This window comes from Enhydra lutris, unplaced genomic scaffold (genome assembly GCF_002288905.1).
Source record: "Enhydra lutris kenyoni isolate GAN:26980312 unplaced genomic scaffold, ASM228890v2 scaffoldscaffold68, whole genome shotgun sequence".
Classification (NCBI taxonomy): domain Eukaryota; kingdom Metazoa; phylum Chordata; class Mammalia; order Carnivora; family Mustelidae; genus Enhydra; species Enhydra lutris.
Genome location: NW_019154152.1, coordinates 7,207,003 through 7,231,273, shown reverse-complemented (window position 1 = coordinate 7,231,273; position 24,271 = coordinate 7,207,003). Strand labels below are relative to the sequence as shown.

The 24,271-nt window shown below is 37.1% G+C and overlaps 1 protein-coding gene across 1 annotated transcript; it reads left to right on the top strand.

Moving 5' to 3' along the window:
• The first annotated feature begins 9,822 nt into the window (after nucleotides 1-9,822).
• Nucleotides 9,823-10,776, top strand: LOC111159505 (olfactory receptor 10A5). Its single transcript, XM_022522027.1, has one exon. It carries the CDS (start codon nucleotides 9,823-9,825, stop codon nucleotides 10,774-10,776), a length of 954 nt encoding a protein of 317 aa, XP_022377735.1.
• Nucleotides 10,777-24,271: the final 13,495 nt, after the last annotated feature.

The following is a 24,271-nucleotide window of genomic DNA, read 5'->3' as shown; positions in this document are numbered from 1 at the left end:
TTTTTTCTTATTAATTATCTCTCTTTTTTTATTCAGTTCTTCATTGATTTATTGTTACATTCCATCAAGGAACATTTATATACTGAATTCTGAAAGTACAGTGGTGAATGAGGTGCTGCTATTTAGTTGGTATTCTTTCAGCAAATAGGTCAGAGAAGTAATTATAAAATGAAAATATTATTCAATGTACTTTACTCTGTTATAATACCACAGCTTGATCATTGCTATCCTAGAAGTGTTTAATCAGTCTTCAACTACTGTACATTGTTTCTTGGCAACACACTTTTTACTCATCCACTAGTGTTAATTCCCATTTTGGTTGCCATTGCCATTGGCCTTGTTCCTTATTTCTCTTTTTGATTCCACCTTTCATTGACATATTTTTTCACTTAATCAGTGAACATTTATTTGCTGAATTCTGATCATACAACAATGAACAAGGTACTGTGCTCTAGGCGCTCTTAGCTCCTTAAGTGAAACAGACAACTAACTAAACAGCTACAGAACAAAAAGTGCCACTCAATGTGGTTAACTGTTATAATTCTACATTTAATTGTGCCATCAGAATTAGTGTTCAAATGGTCTCTAAGTGCTAATTCTTTAATGGCGAAATTCTTCCTCATTCTTTGTTTCATCTCCCATTTTCCTATTTGACACTGCCATTGGCCTGGCCAGGTCTTCATTTCTGAATTATTATTATATAAGTCTTCTCACTGATCTCACAGCTTCCAGGCTTACTCCCTAAACCTCCGTTTTACACTCACTATTAAGTACTGGGCCCTCAAGGACACTACAGTCTAATTAAAGGAGAATTAACAAAGAATTTGTACATAAGTATATAATTATGTAATGCTATTACTGCTGTGAAGTAAAAGAACAACGTAATTTGTGGAATAATACAAGGGAGTCAGGGAACTCCTTTCTGAATAAGTAACATCAGGAAATTAGACAGTCATACCAGAAAATCACCAGGTGAAAATGAGGAGGAAAACATTAGAAACAAATGGATTAATCCATGCAAATATCCTAATGCAGGAAAGAGTTTGGTGCATTGCATGCATTAAAAAAGTAAGCAGCTGATCTGCAACAACTAAGGGTATTGCAGAAACAGTGTTGATAGTGGTAATAGCAGCGATGTTCACCATCCTATAGTCACCTCCCCTCCTTGCTAGCAACCTTCAAGTATCAGGTCAAATAGCATCTTGATGAAAGCTTGTCTTACATGACATTTGTCAGAGCTTGGCATGTTTTCTATACTTTATTTCATTTCCTTCTCACAACAGTATTGGGACATGGAGTAATTTTAGTATCTTTCTCTAGGTCATAAGGCTAGAAATTCATAGGGGAGGAACCAGAATGAAAATGTTATTTTGCTTCAATATCTTTCATTTTTATTAAAAAACTAATAAATGTATATGATAAAATTATTGAAGTATAAAATAATATATAACCAAAAGATTTCCTTCTCAATCCTAACCAATATGCTTCCCCAGTTTTCTGCTCCAAAGGCAATGACTATTATCAATTTTTTGTGTACCTAGCAGAATTGTACTAGTTATATATTTTATACACCTGTGTGCATATTTGTTTCTATAAAATATATGTATAAGTTGTGTGTAAAATATCCTTCATCTTTTTTTTTTCGAATAAAATCTATCCTGGAGTTTATTCCATGTTAGTAAAATATATTCACAATTACATAGTATTCCAGCAGAATATCTATAATTTTAAATCTGCTCCCTATTGCTGATTAAAATAATTTACTCGTAAATTTACTGGTAAAGATTGTGCTGCAATAAAATAGTTATAATCCTTCTCATGCCAAAAATTGTATGATTGAGCCACTGTCTCTATCTTATCCTGCTTATTAGCCTTTTCAAAAGTGAATAGCCTCAATTCACTTGATAAATCTTTGGACAAGGGATTATGTCATCCCTTGTTAAGTTTATACATCTTCCTTATAAAAGCCTAGTATTAGCAAAACACCACAAAGAAAAAGATCTTATATTACCAGAAGTCTATAAAAATAAAGAAAGAAAGGGAAGTCTACTTGACTGAAACCTTTTCTTCAGCAGTTTCCTAATTCTTCCCTCCTGGATTTTGTTTGCAGCAACTACTTAGTCCTATGTGCTTAATTGTTTATTTGTTCAATGCATGGCATCCCCCAGTCCAATGAAAGTTTTATGAGCACTTTGTTTTGTTCATTTCTCTTTCTCAGGGTCTAAAACAATTCCAGTCATGTACTAATAGCTCAATACATATTAGCTGATGAATAATTATTGGCTATATGATAGGATATTATGACATTATATTCATATGAGATATTAATACACATGTTCTAACATAGTAACAGCAACACCAATACTATATACGATCTAATCACATCAATGCTCTAAAATCAACATATTATCTTTGCGTCAGCAATATAGAAAGTGAAATTTATGGAGTTTACAAAATTACAAAGCATCATAATTTAAAGAGCTCCAGTGCAGGAATGAAACTGAGTCCCTCAGACTCCAAAATATTTGTGCTTTTCTCTACACAATGCTACATTCCTAGATATGGGTTTTGTTTCTTTTTTTCTTTTTTTTTTGGGGGGCGGTTTGTTTCTTGAACTTTATCCTATTGGCATCTGATATTCCTTAGGGCCCCAAAGGACAGTGGATCCAAGAGAGGTCAGGTACCCTTGAGGAAGGGAAAGAAGAGGAGGAGGAGCTAAGGTGAGCCCAATTATACCTGGAGGGAAAAACAGATGCCAGCCCTTCAACTGGCCCTGAGGACAAAAGAGACACAGCTGGGAATAACTCTCCTAAATCAAGACCCGGAGCAAGGCCAACCCATGTAGTGCACCCTCTTAAGCCTGACAAAGGAGACAGCAGGGACCTGGCTTCAGGTGCCACCATTAATGGTTCCTCCAGGCTAGAGAGTAACACTTCCCTGGTTCCTCTTCTGGTACTCTTTTTTTTTTTTTTTGGTCAGAGAGAGAGCACAAGCAGGCAGAGTGGCAGGCAGAGGCAGAGAGAGGAGCAGGCTCCCTGCTGGACAAGGAGTCCGATATGGGACTGGATCCCAGGACCCTGGGATCATGACCCTAGCCAAAGGCAGCAGCTTAACCAACTGAGCCACCCAGGCATCCCTGCTCTTCTGGTTCTTCTGACAACAGAGCCAGAGCTCTTCAAACATTCAACCACAAGCATGAAGTATGGGTACGAAGCAGAGCTGAGCAAGGCAGATCTCCCTGTTGGACACAGATAAGCCTCCCTGCAAGGGCCACTTCAGCCAAAGGCTCCTCTCCAGGTTCAGATGCTCAACTGGACCGAGTTTGGCAGGCTTTGGAGGGACATTCTATTCCTGTGTCCACAGTGGTAAGATCTCATCAATTCCTCTTGTGTGTATGCCTCAGTTTCTTCTTTCTACTTCTAAGATAAGTGAGATCTGAGACTATAAAAAGATTGAGTTTACCAGTTTTCCAAACCTAACCTCTAAAACATTCTTGGTCAGAAAGCTTCCAAGCCTGGCAACCTCCACAGGACATATACTTCTCCTAAGTTTGACTCTCCTCTGACAAACTCAAGGAAGACTTGCCTCAGTGGAACATTCATGAAGCAGAGCACATCAGAGCACACTAGTTCTTTAGGGCAAGAGGATGGATGCCGAAGGCCTAGAAGTGTGGTTTCCTATTCCTGGGGCAGTCGGTCAAATGATTAGCAGAGAGATGTTCCTGCAGAAGTTCTCGAGGGACTAGGTGGGAAGGAGCCTGTGGGCCGGCCTTCAGCCACCAGGTTCTGTGATGCCTCCTACTCCCGAGCCAGGGTGCCATGTCTTCTTCCCCAGTAGTTTCCAGAAGTTCTATGGGAATCCAGAAGACAGCTTCATCTCTCCTCCCTCTACCTTTCCAGTTCTCTTCACCAGCACCAAACACTGCACGTTGTCCTGAAATGGAGCCACTCATGAAAGTGGTCTTAGTAGAGAGTATGAGTAGATATGGAATCCAATGGAAACTCCAGGAGTAATAAGCTTTCTGAAACTCTTGTATGCATTTTTCCACTCATTTATCCCAAAGTACATATAAATAGCTAAATCTGCATATGCATTGGGCCTATGCCTGTAAATAATGAGCAGATCCTGGCTTAAAGGGACTTGCAGATTAAGTTGGGAAATTCTGATACCAATATATAATTAAAATATAACTGAGTAACTAAGCATTTTTAAAAGGACCCAGGAATAACCCTATCTGGAAGCATCACAGAGGAAACTTATCTGAGTTTTGAAAATGGGAAGGAGGAAGTCAGCACATACAAACACAGATAATGCTCTATGCGAAGATATTAGAGCAGAGATTGGCTAACCACAACCCATGAGTGAAATCCAGCTAGTCCCCTGTTCTATGTGGCCCAGAGCAAAAATGGACTGTCAAATTTTTTTAAATGGTTAAATAAACCAACAAAGAAGAGTGCATAGCATCTGAAAATTACATGAAATTCAAATTTTGATGTCTACAAATAAAATATTTTATTGGAAGTCAGCCAAGCTCATTTGTTTGGGTAGTGCATATACCTGTATTCCTAATGTTTATTTGTTTACCTGTATATAAGGTGTTTTAAGTGTGTGTCTGTGTGTCTGTGTGTGTGTGTGTGTGTGTGCATTCATTTGGATACTGAGCAGTTGCCACAGAGATCACATGATCCAAAAAGTCTAAAATATTTTCTACCTGACCTTTTACAGAAAAACTTTGTTGACCTCTGGTATGGAACCATAAAACAAAGTAATTATCAATAAATAGAAACAGCGTCGGTGGAGATAAAGGTAACTGGATGATGAGGATGCAGAAGGTAAGAACTAAGCACTATTCTCTATTCATATTGTGCATCTTGCTGAAAACCCAAGTGTTGCTTTTATTACAGTTTTTCTGGTTATGCTTCTGAGTGCAGTCTCTGCCTTATATTGCCTATGCAGACAAGTTAGCAAATTCCTTAACTACCAAATTACTTAAGCTCTCTAAACTTCCGTTCATCCATTGGCAGTTTGGGGAGGGATAACAATAGCATCCAAGCCAGACAGTTGTTAGAAGAATATGAGAAAAGTAAAAGTAAAAATACACAGCATATTCCGTTATGTCCTCAGTGAATGCTACCAGCACCTGGTCACCATTTTCATTTCTATTGTGACTGCTTTTTATGGCTGCTATATAACAAATGTAGCTCTCTATAAAATGTTTAGAAAGCCAGAAAATGGAGTTCTAAATGAGATAACCCCAACCCTTTTCCACCTACTTAAAAGTAATTATTGGTAAAATTTTGCACCTTCTCTCAGTCTATCTTTTTTCTGTGCACATATTTATGAAGTTGGAAGCTTACATGTGCACAGGCGTATTGTTGTTTTTTTCTCTTTTACTATTATATGATGGGTACTATTCAGTAAATGTCCTTCAAAATGACTTGGGTGATTACATGTTATTTTCTTAATTGTTTGATTCATAGTTGACTTGGTCATTTAGGTATCAGTGGTTTTTCCTAATTTTGACATGATAATGCTATAACACTAATTACATTTTTATGTAAAATCTTGTCTATGGCTCTAATTATTGACCTAGATTAGAAACCCTGAGGAAATTCTTGAAGCAAAATGCATGAAACTTTAAGGGACTCCCTACAGATTTTCTAAACTGCTTTTCAGAAAAATTATGTTGATTTGCAGTCAATATCTATACCATCCCTCTCATTAGCACCGAGCCTTGTGATTGTTTTCACTTTCTAAGTTTGATAAGAAAAGTTGAACTTCTGTGTTATTTACAGATTTGCTCAATTTTTGCTTATTTTGCTAATTTTATATGCTTTTCTTTATTGCCATTTTTGGCAAACTCAATCTTTGTGATCCCTAGCTTTTGTTGGCAGAGGTATTGTTTTTCCTTAATGAGGTGTATGACCTCCTTACAAATCATTAGACGCTTTTAATAGTTTGTTGAGTAACTACAAGTACAATTCCAAGTTTACCATTTGCATTTAAAATTTTAAGAGGTGTTTTGAGTTACAGGGGCACGTGGGTGGCTCAGTTGGAAGAGCATGGGGCTCTTGATCTTGGGTCATGAGTTCAAACCCTATGATGAGCAGAGTGTACTTAAAAAAAAATCCTAAAGAAAGAGTTGTTCTGAGTTACAAAAGTATTGTATTCTTTGTAATATATGTGTTTATCTCAATACAAAGTAATACATTGTCAAGACGAATAATGTAGAATATATGAAACACAAAGAAGAAATTTAAAACACATATTCATACCACTAAGATTGTGGCATTTAAATGAATAAAACTGCAGTTTTTCCATGTATGGATATAAGTTAATATTTTAAAACAAATGTCTTCCCCTTGAACATACTATTTTGTAACATATCATCCACTTAGCTAAATATATTGATTCCTTCTCATGCCATTAAGTCCATTAGGTGTTCTTCTATAATATAATTCTAAATCCCTGCAGAATTCTATAGCAGAGATATAACACTGTTTAACTACTTTCTGTCTTTATTCTTTCTGTTCATTTGTCTGTTACTACCTTATCATAAATAAAGTTGAGAGGAACATACTGGTAAATGCAATTTGTACTCAAACTTGATCTAAAATTGTAGATTGGTTATCTTTGATGTATTTTGTGAAATCTATGTGTCACTTTCATTTATCGTGTTTATTTCCCTTCACTTTTAACATAAATGAGTACTACAATTTTTAAAAGTCACTTTTTTTATGATTGAGTATGGTTGACACAAAATGTTATATTAGTTCTGGGTGTATGACTTTGTGATTTGACAGGTTTATACATTATGCTATATTCACCACCAGTATAGCTACCATCTGTCCCATTACATTGCTATTTCATTATCATTCGACTGTATTCCTCATGCTCTGCCTTTTTTTTTTTAAATTTTTTCTTTTCAGCGTAACAGTATTCATTGTTCTTGCACAACACCCAGTGCTCCATGCAATCTCTGCCCTCCCTAATACCAACCAACTGGTTCCCCCAACCTCCCACCCCACGCCCCTTCAAAACCCTCAGATTGCTTTTCAGAGTCCATAGTCTCTCATGCTCTGCCTTTTATTCCCATATCTTACTTTTTCCATAAATGGAAGCCTATAGCTGCCTCTCCTCTTCATCCATTTTGCCCAATGCCCCATCCCCCTCTACCTGGCAACATCAGTTTGTCTCCGATTTTATACTTCTGATTCTGCTTTCTTTGGTTGTTTATTCTTTTCTTTAGATTCTATTTATGATTGTAATTATATGGTATTTGTCTCTCTGTCTAAAAACCTTGTTTTTCATTTCCATTTACTTTCTGCAAACTCCTTACATTTTTTCCATGTTTTGTAACCATTCTGATTTCAAATGTATGTTTATATCCATTGCTACTTTTCCTTTTGTTTCCTCAGACTATAAAAAAATTTTTATTGTGGTAAGAACAGTTAAGGTGAGATATACATCTTAAATTTTTAAGTACACTATGCAGTATTACTAACTACAAGTACAATATTGTACAGCATACATCTAGAACCATCACTCTAATATTATAAGGTTAAGCTCAAAATTGGCTCTTGTTTTATATAAATTTTAGGTTACATTAAGAAAGTAGTCTATTTACAAGTTAGTAAAACTTTCTAGTTTAGTTTTTTTACTTAATCAAAGTAACTGTTGAATTCATGAAATATTTTGCGATCTACTGAGGTTAGCATATTTTTCTAAATTGAATTTTGATGAGATTAATTATATTTGATTATTTTGAAATTGCAAATCATGCTTGCATTTTGCATTCCTAGAATAAATTCTACCTGGCCCTACAGATAATTTTAGATTAACAAAGATCTCAATTTACTTGACATTTTTGGACTAGTGTTCCCAAAGAAGATTGATCTTTGGGGTCTTTTGTGTGTATTATATTTGCAACTTTTGAAAACAGGTATGTGTAATTGTCATAACAGTAATTGGAAAACATTGCACCTTTTCTCTTTTTGTTCTGAATCACAAGACTTATCCATTCTTGAAGGACTGAATTACTACATCCATTAAACTATTTCAGGTAATAGCCCTTTTTGTAAATTTTTTATAAAATTACTCTAACACACCCATGTTTTTCTTGGTTTGCTGTGTGTTTGTTTTTCTCTGAGAGAGAGAGGGAGAGAGAGCAAGCAAGCAAGCAAGCAGAGGGGCAGGGCAAGACAGACATGGTGGCAGAGAATCCCAAACAGGTTCCACACCCAGTGCAACCTAATGACAGACTCCATCCCATGACCCTGATTTCACAACCCCAGTGGAAAGCAAGAGTGGGAGATTTAGCATACTGAGCTACACAGGCGACCTGTATTTCATCTTTTATTAAATCAAAGTGAACCTTACATATTAGCAGAAAACAACATATTTCGCTTAATACATCACACATTTATTAATGTAATTGTATTCCCTTATAATTTACATTTTAAATTCTATTTCTAAGGTTATTTTCCATTTCTTATTTCTAATATTGCATATTTTTGTATTCTGTATTACTTTATTAAATTTTCCAACAATTTATTTCACTTTTTAACTTTTCAAAAGACAAACTAGGATATATTTGCCAATTTTACGACTTATAAATTATTTTCTACTATTAGTTCTCTTTCCTCCTTTCGGTGTCTATTTTGCTTCCTAGTTGATTGGATAACCCCAGTTGATTTAATTATTTCTTCTGGTGTAATAATAAGTCTTAATTCTCCCCTCCAAAATTTTTAACCTGCATATGCCATGTTTTGTCACGTCTGTTGTCAGCAGAAATCTGTTGTTCTTCCAAATTCCTTTATTTCTGGTTTTATTGAGATATAATTGATATTTAACATTGTGTAAGGTATGCAATGTGAATATATTCTGAAATGATTACCACGTTAAGGTGAGTTAACATAGCCTTCACGTCACATAATTACCTTGTGTGTGTGTATGTGTGTGTGATAAAGACATTTGAAATCTACTCTCTGCAACTTTCAAGTATATAATACGATATTGTTAACTATAGTCACCATACTGTACACTGTATACCATTATTTGTCTTATAACTGGAAATTTGTGCCCTTTAGCCAACATCTCTCCACTTCCCCCAACTTCCCAGGCCATGACCACCATCAGTCCATTGTCTGTTTCCATGAGTTTGGCTCTTTTAGACTCTACACATAAGTGAGAACATATAGTATTTGTCTTTCTCTATCTGACTTAGTTTACATAGCTTAATGCCCTCAAGGTCCATCGATCTTGTTTCTTCCAAATAGTAGGGTTACCTCCTTTCTATGGCTGGAATTATAATTCCGTGTGTGTATGAGTGTGTGTGTGTGTGTGTGTGTGTGTGTGTGTGCATGCACATGTGAGATTTCTTTATCTATCCATCCACTGATAGACATTCAGATTGTTTTCATATCTTAGCTTTGGTGAATAATGGCACAATGAACATGGGACAATAGATATGCTTTAACCCCACCTCAAAGGCATTAAGGGTGCAGCACTAAAGGGGCATGGTAAATATGATCTGATTTGTTTTAGTAAATATGGTAAAAAAAAAAAAAGGCACCAAAAAGTTCATAAAAAGAGTAAAAGTAGGGAATGATGACCTATTACCATTCAAGAGCTCAAGCTCTGGCCATTCTTCCTTGTGTCTTTATTCTGAGACAATACAAGGCCCTTCTTCTTCCAACTGAGATCTTGACCTTGCCTCTTTTCCTGACACTAAAAAGGAACCTGAAAAACAAACCCAGATTCTGACACTTCCAATCAAGAATCTCTCTCCATGACCACAACTGGGGATTCTTTTCTATATCTATGGCTGGAGGAAACTGGACAAGAGTTGAAGAGTTTATTCTCTTGAGCTTCTCTTCCCTACCTACCAAAGTACAGTCATTACTCTTCCTGACATTTCTAATCATCTACCTGGTCACCCTGATGGGAAACAGCCTCATCATTCTGGTTACATTGGCTGACCCCATGCTGCACAGTCCCATGTACTTCTTCCTCAGGAACTTGTCCTTTTTGGAGATTGGCTTCAACCTAGTCATTGTGCCCAAGATGCTGGGGACCCTGCTTGCCTGGGACACAACCATCTCCTTCCTTGGCTGTGCCACACAGATGTATTTCTTCTTCTTCTTTGGAGTAGATGAATGCTTCCTCCTGGCCACCATGGCTTATGACCGCTATGTGGCCATCTGCAGTCCCTTGCACTACCCAGCCATCATGAACCAAAGGACCCGTGCCAAACTCACTATTGCCTCCTGGTTTCCAGGCTTTCCCGTAGCTACTGTGCAGACCACGTGGCTCTTCAGCTTTCCATTCTGTGGCACCAACAAGGTGAATCACTTCTTCTGTGACAGCCCACCTGTGCTGAAGCTGGTCTGTGCAGACACAACACTGTTTGAGATCTATGCGATTGTTGGAACCATTCTGATCGTTATGATACCCTGCTTGCTGATCCTGTGTTCCTACACTCGCATTGCTGCTGCCATCCTAAAGATTCCATCAGCTAAAGGGAAGCATAAAGCCTTCTCCACCTGCTCCTCCCACCTCCTTGTTGTCTCCCTGTTCTATGTATCTTCAAGCCTCACTTACTTCCGGCCTAAATCCAATAATTCTCCTGAGAGCAAAAAGCTGCTGTCATTGTCCTACACTGTTATGACTCCCATGTTGAACCCCATCATTTATAGCCTGAGAAATAATGAGGTGAAGAATGCCTTTGGCCGGACCTTCCGCAAAGTTTTAGGCCTTATAAATTGCATCCCATAGACATTAAGAAGAGTAAGAGTACTGAATGGGGGGCAATCAGTTTCCTATCTGGTATTCCTCTGCCTCTCCTCCTATCTCTTTTGAGAAGAAACTCAGCTCCTGAAATTATGTTAGGGAAACTCAGTGCAGGCAAAGAGCATAGAAGTAGATGAAGACCTACTGCTACCACCCGTAGAATTCCTCTGCTCATTGTAGGCTTACATTATTTTTCTCATTGGTACAGTGGTATTTTGACAATTTTATGAACTATCCATTCCAGGTATTTACTTTGTTAATATGTGCCAATGTTACATATGCTCCTACATTATGAAACTGCTTATACTGTGACCTTGGAGACACAAAAGTCATCTTGGCACTTTGTCTTGTTTTGGATAAGATATTCAAACTTCATTTCAGTTGGATAGGAGCCTAAAATCCCTGTTTACATAATTTATTCATTTCTTCTTTGTATGATCCTGAGGCAGTACTCGCTCTTAAGTTAGTTGGTATTTAACATGGACAGAGGAAATTGGAATAGTAATCTCCATGCATATTCCTTTATAACCCCAAGATCCTTAATCAGTTCCTTCCTCAGGCTACTTTTCCCAGGTAATATTGTATTACAAAAAATTATACTCAATATTATCAACTCATCACCAGTAAAGACTTCCCTTGTTTGGCTAACAAATAAGCCACGTAGAAACTTACTTTGCTTGCTGCCCCATTATCATATTTTATTTTTGCAAAAAAAATTCTACTTGAGATATTCCATTTAAAATTTTGAGATCTCCCTATTGCTTTTGTGATTTGGAAATAATTTATGTATTTAATTTAGAGATGTCCTCATATACTGTATTCTTCAGGTTTCATTAGATAATAAACACACTGATTTATCATCTAATTTGATAACAGCATGATCTACACTCCACTGTACTTTTTTAAGTTTTTATTTTAATTCTAGGTAGTTCACATATAGTGTTATATTAATCAAGTGTACAATATAGTGATTCAGCAATTCCATACATCACCTTGTGCTCATTAAAAGTGTGCTTCTTAATCCCCAACACCTGTTTAACCCATTTTCCCCCTTCCCCTCTGAATATCATCAATTTGTTCCCTATAATTAAAAGCCTGCTTCTTGGTTTGTGTATATTTCTCTCTCTTTTTTCCCCTTTGCCTATTTGTTTTGTTTCTTAAATTCCCCACATGGGTGAAATCATATAATATTTGCCTTTTTTTTTTTACATTTTTTAAATTTCTTTTCAGCATAACAGTATTCATTGTTTTTGCACCACACCCAGTGCTCCATGCAATACGTGCCCTCCCCAATACCCACTACCTGGTTCCCCCAACCTCCCACACCCTGCCCCTTCAAAACCCTCAGGTTGTTTTTCAGGGTCCACCGTCTCTCATGGTTTACCTCCCTTTCCAATTTCCCTCAGCCTTTCTGACTGACTTATTTCACTTAGCATTGTATTCTCTAGCTCCTTCCATGCATTGAAAATGGCAAGAATTCCTTCTTTTTTATGGTTAAATAATATTCCATTTTGTAAATATACCACATCTTTTTTATCCATTAATGAATTGCTGGGCACTTGTACTGGTTCCATAATTTGGCTTATAAATAATGCTGCTGTAATTATAAGGGTACATATATATCTATGAATAATGTCTTTGTATTTTGGGGGTAAATACTCAATAACACTTCACTCTACTTTAAAATGTGACATTTAAGTGGTGCCTGGGTGGTTCATTCAGATAAGTAACCAACTCTTGATTGCAGATCAGCTCATGGCCTCAGGGTCGTGAGATGGAGCCTCATGTCAGGCTCTGCACTCAGCACAGAGTTGCTTGAGTTTCTTTCTCTCTATCTCCCTCTGCCTCTCCCCCAACTTGTGTGCACTTAATAAATACATAAATAAAGTCTTTAACAAAAAAAGATTCTCTCTTTCCCTCTCCCTCCACCCTTGCCCCCTGACTGCATACTTGCTCTCTCTCTTTCTTAAAAACAAAAACAAAGACTCAATTTTAAAAAGTGGAATAAAATTAGGGGCACCTCGGTGGCTCAGTTGTTTAGACATCAACTCTTGATTTTGACTCAGGTCATGATCTCAGAATCATGAGATCAAGCCCCCCTTCGGTCTCCATGCACAGTGTAGAGCTTGAGATTCTCTCTCTCTCTTTGCTCCTCCCCTGCTTGCACTCTCTCTCAAAATAAATAAATAAGATGTTTTAAAAATGAAATAAAATAAAATGTGTTATTTGAAGTTTAGGTCCTTTTCTCATTTTGACATGATAGGCATACACTGGTAATAGAATTAAGTAAATAAAATGTTGAAGTACAAAGATATCCATGGCACTCCAATTGCTGTCAAGTAATAGCTGCATCACTGTAACATTTTCTAACTTAATATTATTCTTAGCAGCAGGCAAGGCCATGATCATGCTGATCATGAGTTTCATGTGTACAATGTAATGACTCTCTCTCTCCCTCTCTCTCCCTATATATATATGTATTTATACTTATATATATAAGTAATTATCACAATAACTTCAGTTATCTTCCATTACCTCACATAATTTTTTTTCCCTTGGGCATCACTGTGATTTTTAATACCCCAAGTAGCATATGAAAGTAGCACTACATATGAGTTATACACAACTGCTTAGCTTTGCTGTTGCAGTATGAAAGCAGACATAATACATAAATGAATTAGCATGGCTGTGTTTCAATAAAACATTTCTGGATATTGGAATTTGAATTTCATATACTTTTCATGTGTAAAGGTATATTCTTGTTCTTTTTTTTTACTGACCATTAAAAAATTTAAAAATCATTCTTAACTCATGAGCTACATAAAAGTCAGTGAAGCGTGGGATTTGACCTATAGGCTACTGTTTCCCAACATCTGGGTAAAAGCATGAATTCTGAAGCTAAAATGCCTGGGTTTTATCCTGGTTCTGTCACTTGATAGCTTACTGATATTGGGCAAGTTATTCTGCACTTATATACTTTAGTTACTTCTTCTATAAAATGAAGATATTCATAGCACTGATTTCCCCTTTTTCACCTTGGTTGAGAGGATTAAATGAATTAATATATGCAAATCACTAAAAACACAGTACTAGGCACATGGTAATTTCTATAGAAAGGTTAGCCATTATAACGATCTAATTAACGGGCTGGGTAGTGATGATGATGGTGAGAAAAACAGAAATTATGACATGGGAGGGAAAATTGGAGAAAGATGAGGATGAAGGTGTTGGTAGGAGTCAAATCTTGAAAGGTCTTCCATGCCAAAGAGTTTGGACACTATTTTGTGGACAGTATAGATCAGCTGAATGGTTTTCCACATGAATAAACAATCTATTCTGTATTTTGGAAATGTTACTTGGCAGTGGTGAGAAAAATGGGTGGTAAAGGAACACAACCTATGAAAGAGACACCAGTCAAAAGACCTTTGTAACTGGGCAATTAAGAGATTATTAGAACATAATTCAGTGCAAGGAAAACCACTTCCTAATCTCAGAATTTGAAGTCCTCCATCAAAATGGATCAGCAGAGCAGGTATTCAGCAGAGCTGATAGATCAGAATAAATCACTGCTGCTCTGGTCTGCATCCACTCCTGTTAGCCTGCAGGCCAGCAGGGATTTGAGCTTCAAAGCTGGTCGGCTTCCCAAAATGAATTCATTGGGACGTGTGGCTCTGCAGCCCGGGTTCATTAGCCCTCTCCCCAGATGCGATCCTACCTATTCACCTAAACTTTCCCTTCAGGTCCCAGGATAGGCCACTGGGAGCCTCAGTCAACCTTACTCCCTGAGCAGCAGTGTGCCTCATTAACAACTTTTTAATGAGGTCACAGGCTGTGACTGCTCATTAATAGGCTGGTTAGTCTGCAACCCCAGGGATGGAGGAGAGTGAGGATAGAAGCCAGTGAGAACAGAGCTCAGCCTGCACCAGAGCTGCATCAGAAGGAGAGAGAATGAACCCCCTTTAGCAAAGACTCCTGGGCTTTCACTCTCAGGTCCCCAAGGTCTCTTCTGGCCCTCAGAGACTGATTCTGCAGATAAAAGCCTGGAGGGACCAAGGCCTTAGAGGGGAGGTATTACAACAGAGTCCATTGATCCCACACTTGGGTCAGAGATTCTTGAGGAAATCAAATGCTCTTCAGGTTTTCTTTGATGCTTGCGTAAATGGAATATTGCCCTTGGAACTCTCTGTCCCCTTGCTTTCCTTAACCGTGAATTTCCTTGCTCTTCCCCCAGACACATCCAAGTACGGATTCTTTGTATTATTTCTCAAGTTCTTTTGAACTGTACTTGTCCTGGGAGTTTAGAGGTTGGCCCTCTTCTTCTGTCTTCCTTGTGTACTATCTCTTAGAGATCCCCTCCATTGCCAGGGTTTCAACAAATCCTGTGGAGATGAAGCCTCCTTGTGGAGATGAATCTTGGGTGTTGACTTTTATCTCCCACCAGGATTATTGCTAGAGCCTCCTGCCTGTTCTCCCAGCCTCCAGTCATATTGCCGACTTACACGTGCACTTCATTCTAATTCATCCTCCTTACCGTCTCCAGAGTTCTAAGTGTGCCTGTGGAAAATCTGTCATTTTCACACTTAAAATCCCAACAATCCACCCTCATCTTTAGAATGAAATTAATGTTCATATATTATACAAGCCCCCTTCTGCTTTAGCTGTATGTAGTTCAGCTTTAGCTTATTTTTCTAATTTTGATTCTTACCATACTTCAACCATATAGTTGAATGGATAGTCAACTATCGCCCTCCTGAACTATTTTGTCTCCCCCTACACCATGCATTTCTACTTTCCCTAAATTTACTCTTTTTTATTCCCCTCAACAATTTGCGTTCTGAAAATCCCGAGTTCAAATTTCTTGTCTGCTGTTTACCAGCTATGTATATTTATGCAAATTGCTCTAAATTTCTAGCCCTAGGTTTCCTCATCTATGAATGAGGTGATAATACTTACCTGATAGAGTTGATATAAAGATGAAAATGAGAACAATGAGACCTACTGTGAAGGTGTTAAAGCCAATCACCCTGTGGCAGTGGAGGCACCATGTAGGCAACCACTTCCACTTGTATAACTTCATGAGTCTATGCTTGATAGTTCTTGAAATTTAAAGTAGAATATCAATTATTCAGAATTCTTGATTAATTTGCTACTAATTGTAACATAGGTAAATTATTAGGCCCCTTTCTTTTTCCACAGAGTAGGGTAAAGAAAGGGATTAACAGGTATTTACTGTCAAATTCAAGTTACCTATTTATAAAGAAAATATCATTTACTCCTCACAGGTATTATTAGGATTCATAGAATAGCAAAAAGGAACAAGAGATGTGTCAGATCTTAAGTTTGAATCTAGGTCTACCTGAACCCAAAATGTCATATTCTTTTCAGTATAGCATCTGCCTTCTCCAAAATAGAAAGGCAGAAACTATAAAGAAGTTAGAAGGAAAAGAAAACAATAATATGTAACATAGAAAGTTAAGAGGCCTCAGGAAGATCATAAGAGAAAAAATCTTTGAGACCAATATATATAAATAGAGGATCTACTGCATATGTGGTGAACTAATTCTTTGAGATCACTGAAAGAACTAATGGAGTTATTTTTATTCTCTAAAGAAAGATACTTGGAACAAATGTTTTCAAGGAAAGGTGGTTCTTATTATTAAATCTTTATATCTCTAATCATTTTCTCTGACTATAATTCCTGTTCCTCACTCCCTGCTTCCCATACCAAGTTAACTTCTGTGTATCATTTAAGATTCAACTTCAACATTTCCTCTTCTATGAGTCTCTCCCTGATTCCTCCAGGCAAATCTGAGTTCACTCCCTTTTGTACACATATAGTGGCTTGCATATATCACTGTTAAGCATCAAAGTCATTGCAGTTGTATTTCCCAGAGTAAAGACAGTTTATCATTCGTGTTTGCATTTCTCAGGCCTAATTCAGTGCCTAGTGCAAAATAAATGAATAAATCCCTAAATTATTTCCCTAACCCTCACCTCTCACTGAAATGTGAATTCCATATTTCCAACTGCTTCTAAGAAATTTCTGCTTAGGTGTCAAGGCGTGCATCTAGCACTGTGCTACCAGACACTCTCTTACAAATCTTGAAGAAAAATTCCTGTTACTTCTTTTTTTAACCCCAACATTCATTGACATAGTCTTTCAGTTAATCAGTGAATATTTACATACTGAATCTTGAGAGTATAAGAGTGAACAAGAAGCTGCCCTCAGGGAGTCGTTGGCAACTACACAATACCGTTACATAGAAGCAGAGAAGTACACAAACAGCTGTAGAACAAAAAGACAGGCAAACAAAGTGCTGTACTATGTCATAATTCTTCACTTTGATAAATGCCATCATAGAAATTTCAACCAGTCTCCTAATCCTGCTCATTCTTTCTTGGCAAAACTCTTACTCAAACCTTGGCTCAATTCCCATGTTCATGGGCCCTGCCATTGCACACCACAAGACAGGCCCTGAATTCTAAACTGTTATTATAAGAGCCTCCTCACTGTTCTCATTGCTCCCCTGCTCACATCCCAAACCTCCTTATATTCATTGCTAAGTACAGGATTTACAAGGATGAACAAAACAGAGTCCTTGCCCTTGGGACATTATAGTCCAATGGAGATGAGAGATATTAAACAAAGAACTGCACAAATAAATATATAATTATAAATCCATATCATTGCTATGAAAGAAAAGAACATAGTATTCTGAGAAAGAATTAAAGGAGGGATTCCTAATTTGCATTTGGAACAGAGAACTCACCAAGAAAGTAACTTTTTAAAAAGTTTTTACTTTAATTCCAGTTGGTTAATATATAGTATAATATTAGATTCTGGTGTGCAATATAGTAATTCAGCACATCCATACAATACCCGGTGCTCATCACAAGTGCACTCTTTTTTTTTTTTAAGATTTTATTCATTTATTTGACAGAGAGAGATCACAAGTAGGCAGAGAGGCAGACAGGGAGAGAGGGGGAAGTAGGCTCCCTGCTGAGCAGAGAGCCCGATTCGGGGCTCCATCCCAGGACCCAGAGATCATGACCTGAGCCAAAGGCAAAGGCTTAACCCACTGAGCCACCCAGATGCCCACAAGTGTACTCTTTAATCCCTATCATGTACTTAACCCATCCTCTCTCTTCCTCCCCTCTGGTAACCACTGATGTGTTCTCTATAGTTAAGATTGGACTCTCTCTCTCTTTTTTTCCCCCTTTGCTCATTTGTTTCTTAAATCCCACATGTGAGTAAAATTGTATGGTATTTATCTTTCTCTGACAAACCTATTCTTCTTAGAATAATATCCTCTACCTCCATCTATGTCATTGCAAATGGCAAGATTTAATTTTTTTATACTTAATAGTCCAGTGTGTGTGTGTGTGTGTGTGTGTGTGTGTGTGTGTGTGTGTCTATTTCAATTTAGGACTAGAATAAGAGTTAGGGTTAGGGTTATTGCCAGTGTGAGGGTATAGGCCTATTATCCTCCAGTTCAGAAACCTCTTCAGAGGGATACGTTTAGGGTGAGTGTTATGGTCACAGTGAGGGGTTAGGGTTAGGGTTAGTGGCTAGCCATTAGTGGTTAGCAGTTAGGATTTGGGTTAAGATTAGGTTTTCAATTAGAAAAATACTCTCTACTTCCATCCATGTTATCACACACTGCAAGATTTCCTTTTTCTTAAGGAAGTGACATTTACTGGTATCAGAAGAGTGTGCAGGAAAGGATGAATACCCAACTTTTGTAGCAACATGGACAGGACTGGAAGAGATTGTGCTGAGTGAAATAAGTCAAGCAGAGAGAGTCAATTATCATATGGTTTCACTTATTTGTGGAGCATAACAAATAGCCTGGAGGACATGGGGAGTTAGGAGAAGGGAGTTGGGGGAAATTGGAAGGGGAGGTAAACAATGAGAGATTATGGACTCTGAAAAACAATCTGAAGGGTTTGAAGAGGTGGGGGGGTGGGAGGTTGGGGGAACCAGGTGGTGGGTATTAGAGAGGGCACGGATTGCATGGAGCACTGGGTGTGGTACAAAAACAATGAATACTGTTATGCTGAAAATAAATTAAAAAATGATTAATTAAAAAAAAAGAGTGTGCAGGAGTTAACCAAGTAAAAATAAAAAGAATAATATACAAAGCAAAGGATTTGTATATACAAAGATCTAAGTCAGAAATTGCAGAAATGGTGTTGGTGGCAGTATTAGCAGTGATGTTGGTCATCATGTAGTCAACTAGAATGTTCCTTCCGTCCTTGATGGCAACTTTCAAGTCCCAGGTCAAATAACATCTTAATGGAACCTTACTGTATATGACACTTGCCAGGACCTAGCATGTTTTCTATACTTTATCTCATTTCCTTCTTGAGATGTCCTTACTGGGCACCTTATATATATGAAACTGAGACATGGAATAATTTTTTCCAGGTCACAAGGTTAGGAATCAGTGAAGGAAACCAGAATGTTAGTTTTGTTTTGCTTCAGATATCTCTTATCTATTAAAACAAAACAAAACACCAAATATTGCACATGATAAAAATTCAGCCAGATTCCTTCCTTTTGGAGGTGGAGATAAATATCCCTTCTTTTAATGTGGGTTGGACTTAGCAACTCACTTCTAAGGAATAGAATGTGGAAAGGGTGTAGTGATAAGTCATGTTTATGTCATGCTCATTCCAATGTATGTGACAAGAAGGGCACTTAACTCTGGTATTATTCCCCAACTCCAAACCAAACCAAATTAAAAAACCCTTCTAATCATGAAAAAGCAAGAGACAAGAATATCTCATATTGGAGAAAAGTAAGAATATATGACAACTAAATACAAGGTAGTACCCTGTAATGAATCCTGGTAAAGAAAAGAAACATTTGTGGGAAACTGATCAAATTCAAATAGCACCTGAAGTCTATTTAATAGTATTGTACCACTGTTAATTTTTTAAGTTTTGGGAAATGAACTGTAAGATGTTAAAACTAAGGAAACCTGTATGGAGTGTAAAAAGGAATCCTTGCTCTCTTTGCAACTCTTCAAGTAAAAAATTGAACCAGTATAAAATTATATACAATCAAAAGTAGATATCTGTCTCAGTACTGATCTCTAGTACCCCATTTCCCTGCTGAGAGGCAACTACTATCAATTTTCTATATATCTTTATAGAAAATTTATATAATAAATTTTATTTATATATTTGAACTTTTCTTTTTATAGAATATATGCAGTTGTATGATGTGTATATGATATTCTCCATGTTGATTTTTTTAAAATAAACTTTAAAAATTGCTAAGCATCAGGGAGACTGACTGGCTCAGTCTGTGGAGCCCACAACTCTTGACCTCAGGGTTGTGGATTTGAGTCCCAAGTTGGGTATAGAGATCGCTTAAAAATAAAATATTTTTAAAAATAATAAATTTTTAAAAATTGCTAAGTATCACAAACCAGAGAGATCCGATTCTAGAATTAAACTTAGGTCACTCTGATTTTAAATTTAGTGCTTTATTCTACAAAACGCTAATTCCCCTTAGCCAAGAGTTTTTTTGTTTTCATTTTTCTTTTCTTGAAATTCACACTGTTGTCATCTGAAATTTGTTGTGGTCTCAAAGGACAATAGATTCAAGAAAGGTCAGGCACCATTAAGAAAGGGAAGAAAGGGGAGCTAAGGTAAGCCCAATAACACCTGGGGGAAATACAAGTGCCAGCCCTTTACCTGGCTCTGAGAACAAAAGAGGCATAGCTGGGACTAACTCTCCTAAGTCAGGACTGGGTCTATGGCTAGCCCATGTAGTGTGCTCACTCATGTCTGCAAAGAAGGCAGCAGGGACCTGGCTTTGAGGCCAGCCGCTAATGCCTCGTGCAGGAGAGAGTAAGACTGCCCTGATTCCTCTGACAACAGAGCCAGAGCTCTTCAAACACTCAAGGGCAAGCATGAAGTATGGGTGTGAGGCAGAGCTGAGCAAAGCAGATCTCCCTACTGGGCACAGGTAAGGTTTCTGCCAATGGCCAGATTAGCCAAGGACCCCTCTCCAAGTTCAGGTGCTCAGCTGGACCAGGTTTGGCACAGTTCAGAAGGACACCACAATCTATTCCTGTGTCCACACTGGGAAAATCTCATCAGTCCTCTCTTGCTGTATCATAAGTGAGATCTGAAAATACAAAAAGATTAAGACTACTAGTCCTCCCCCCACCCCGCCACTTTGTCCTCTAAAGCTTTCTGACTCAGACCTGCAGCCTCCACAGGACATATACTTCCTCCACATTCAACTTTCCTCTGATTAACTCAGGGAAGACTTGCCTCAATGGAACATTCATGAAGCAAAGTACGTCAGAGTACACTACTTCTTTAGCACAACTTTATGGGAGGAGAAGGCCTAGAAGGGTTGATTCCTACTCCTGGGGCAGTCAGTCAAATGATTAGCAGAGAAATGTTCCTGCAGAAATTCTGGAGGGATGGGGTGGAAAGGACCTTGGGGGCCTATCATAACCCATCAAGTTCTGTGATACCTTCCACTCTTGAGCCAGGTCCCATCTCTTCGTCCCCAGTAGTTTCCAGAAGTTCTATGGGAACCCAGCAGGCCCTTTCATCTCTCCTCCCTCTTCATTTGCAATCCTCTTCACCAGCACCAAACACTACATTTTGTCCTGAAATGGAGCTTTTAATGAAAGTGGAGTTCTGACTAAAGGGAGAGCAGTCATTGAGAAAAGTAAGAATTCCAATGATGAATGGAAACTCCAGGAAGAATGAACTGTCAGGTTCATGTTTTCATTCATCCCGTCCTCCCAAAGCACATTATAGCTTATCTGGCTAGATACTGGACTTCCTCCTATAATGATGGTTGAGACAGTTAATTTTCTGAAGGAGCTTACAGATCTAAGTAGTTATAATTTCTGAATAATTGAAATATTTTTAAAGGGATGGGAAAGTAAAGATGATTAGTCCCTTTGGAAGCACCATACAAAAGACAGAGCTGAATTTTGAGGATCAGAAGGAAGGTTAGCCAGGTGGAGAAGGGAGTGCGTGTGGGCAGAAATGATGTCATATGCAAAGGCACAGAGACAAAGGAAACTGATTTATCAAATAAATGGTAAGAAGCTCAGCAGTGAAGCAGAAGAAGGACCAAAGTGACACTTAAAGTTTAGGTTATGTTCGTTCTGTATGCTTTGTTGAAAACCTCATAATTGTTCTTGTAAATTTTTCTGATTGTGGCTCTGTCACTTAATTTTCATGCAATTAAAAAGTTTCTTAACTACAAAATTATTTGTCTGCTTTGAATTTACATTTACTCATCTCTGATATAGAAAGGATAATGATAGCATTTAAATCATAGTTGTAAGAAGAAAAGGAGAGAATGAATGTAAAGCACAAAGCATAAATCTATTAGAGAGGCAACATTGCCTGCTTGGTCATCAGTGTGATTATCAACACTTTCATTCATAATGTTTTTTTTTGCTATTATATAACAAATATAGCTCCCTATAGAAAATTTAGAAATATAGGAAATAAAAATAAGAAAATAAATCACCACCCTTTACCATTTGAAGTACATCACTTAAATTTTGCATATACCCTTTCAGCCTCTTTCTATAAGCATATATTTACAAAATTAGAAATTTATCATGTGTGTGCAGGGTTGGCATCTTATTTTTTTCATTTAATTTTATATTGTGATTGTTACACTACAGCATTAAATATTCTTCAAAATTACTTAAAAGATTGCATGATATTTCCTTAAATTCATGCTTTATAGTTGAATGATTCGTTCGTTTATCTATTAACGATTATTTCTTTTTTTTATTAATGATTATTTCCAAGTTATCACTAATGATTGACACTGAACAAACTTACATGTAAAATCATTGCCTCCATTCCTTCTACCAGGGGAGTTCTTGCATCAAAATGTATAAACAGTAAATAATCCTCACACAATTATGCCAAATTGATTTTTAGAGAGACCCTATTAATTTTCAAAGCCCTAAACAAAATAAGATATTGCTTACTATACCACCCAAGGGGAGTTAGAGAGGAGAAGGGAGTTGGGGGAAATTGGAAGGGGAAGTGAACAATGAGAGATTATGGACTCTGAAAAACAATCTGAAGGGTTTGAAGGGGCGAGGGGTGGGAGGTTGGGGGAACCAGGTGGTGGGTATTAGAGAGGGCACGGATTGCATGGAGCACTGGGTGTGGTGCAAAAACAATGAATACTATTATGCTGAAAATAAATTTTAAAAAAACTATATTTGATTTCTGATAACTTTGAGCATTTTTTCATTTTTTTTGGCATTTGATTTCTGATCATGTGAATTGAATGATTATAGCTTTACCTAAATTTCTCCTGGATAAACTGCAACAATCTCTTGAAATTTATCTTATATATATTGTCTCTATTTGGAATGCATCTTTAATTTCTATGTTAGGCTTTAAATGTTCAAACATTTAACTTTATATGTTCAAATCAATGAATCTTATTTTTTTTTAGATTCTGTTTGAGAGCTTATGCTGAAAAAGACCTTCAAAAAGCTAATGTAAATATTAACATACCTTTTTTTTTTTTTCAAATTCAACTATGGCTTCCTATTTACCCTTAAGTCATCCATATTTGATATATTTTGGTATATTGTTTAAGGTGAGAATGTAACATTTATTTTCCCCTCAAGTTACCCCAGAACTGCTTATTCAATTTGTCTTGTATATGCACTGCTGCTGGGAGTCATTCTGTTTCAATTATTTGCCTAAAGTACAATTCTTCACAGCACACACAAATAAACATAAAACTTTTTAATGTTAAGAGAATATAATAAAACATTGTGAAGTAGTATTATAATATGCTTTAATATCTGTTGGTGTATATACTTCTTGCTCTACTTTTCTCTTTCAGTTTTTTTTTTTTTTAGGTTTTATTTATTTGAGAGAGAGAGAGAGAGAGAGCATGAGAAGAGGGAGGGTCAGAGGGAGAAGCAGACTCCCAGCTGAGCAGGGAGCTAGGTGTGGGACTCGAACCCAGGACTCCAGGATCATGACCTGAGCTGAAGGCAGTTGCTTAACCAATTGAGCCACCCAGGCACCCCTTGCTCTGCTTTTCTTAATGTTTTTGGAATCCATTTAATTTTTTGATTTGTTGATAATTAGCATCTTTATAATAGTACTGTTTTCTTCATAAAGACAATATGGCACTCAATTTGTCTAAGACACTTTTCTAACATTATGTAAGTACATTACATTCCATAATGGCATGTCTATTTTTAACATGCTTATTCTATGGTATCCTGTATTTTAATGATATGGTGAAACTTTCTCCCTAGTTAACTTTTTTTCATGAATATTAGAAAACTACTTATTTGCTATATCAATCCTGAAACTAGCCAACAAACTGAATTACTTAATATTGATAGTTTTTTATTTTCTAATAATAATGTTATCTTTTTCTTTCCAATATTTCTTATTTGTATTCCTGATCTAATTGCTTTGACCAAAATCTCCAAAACTT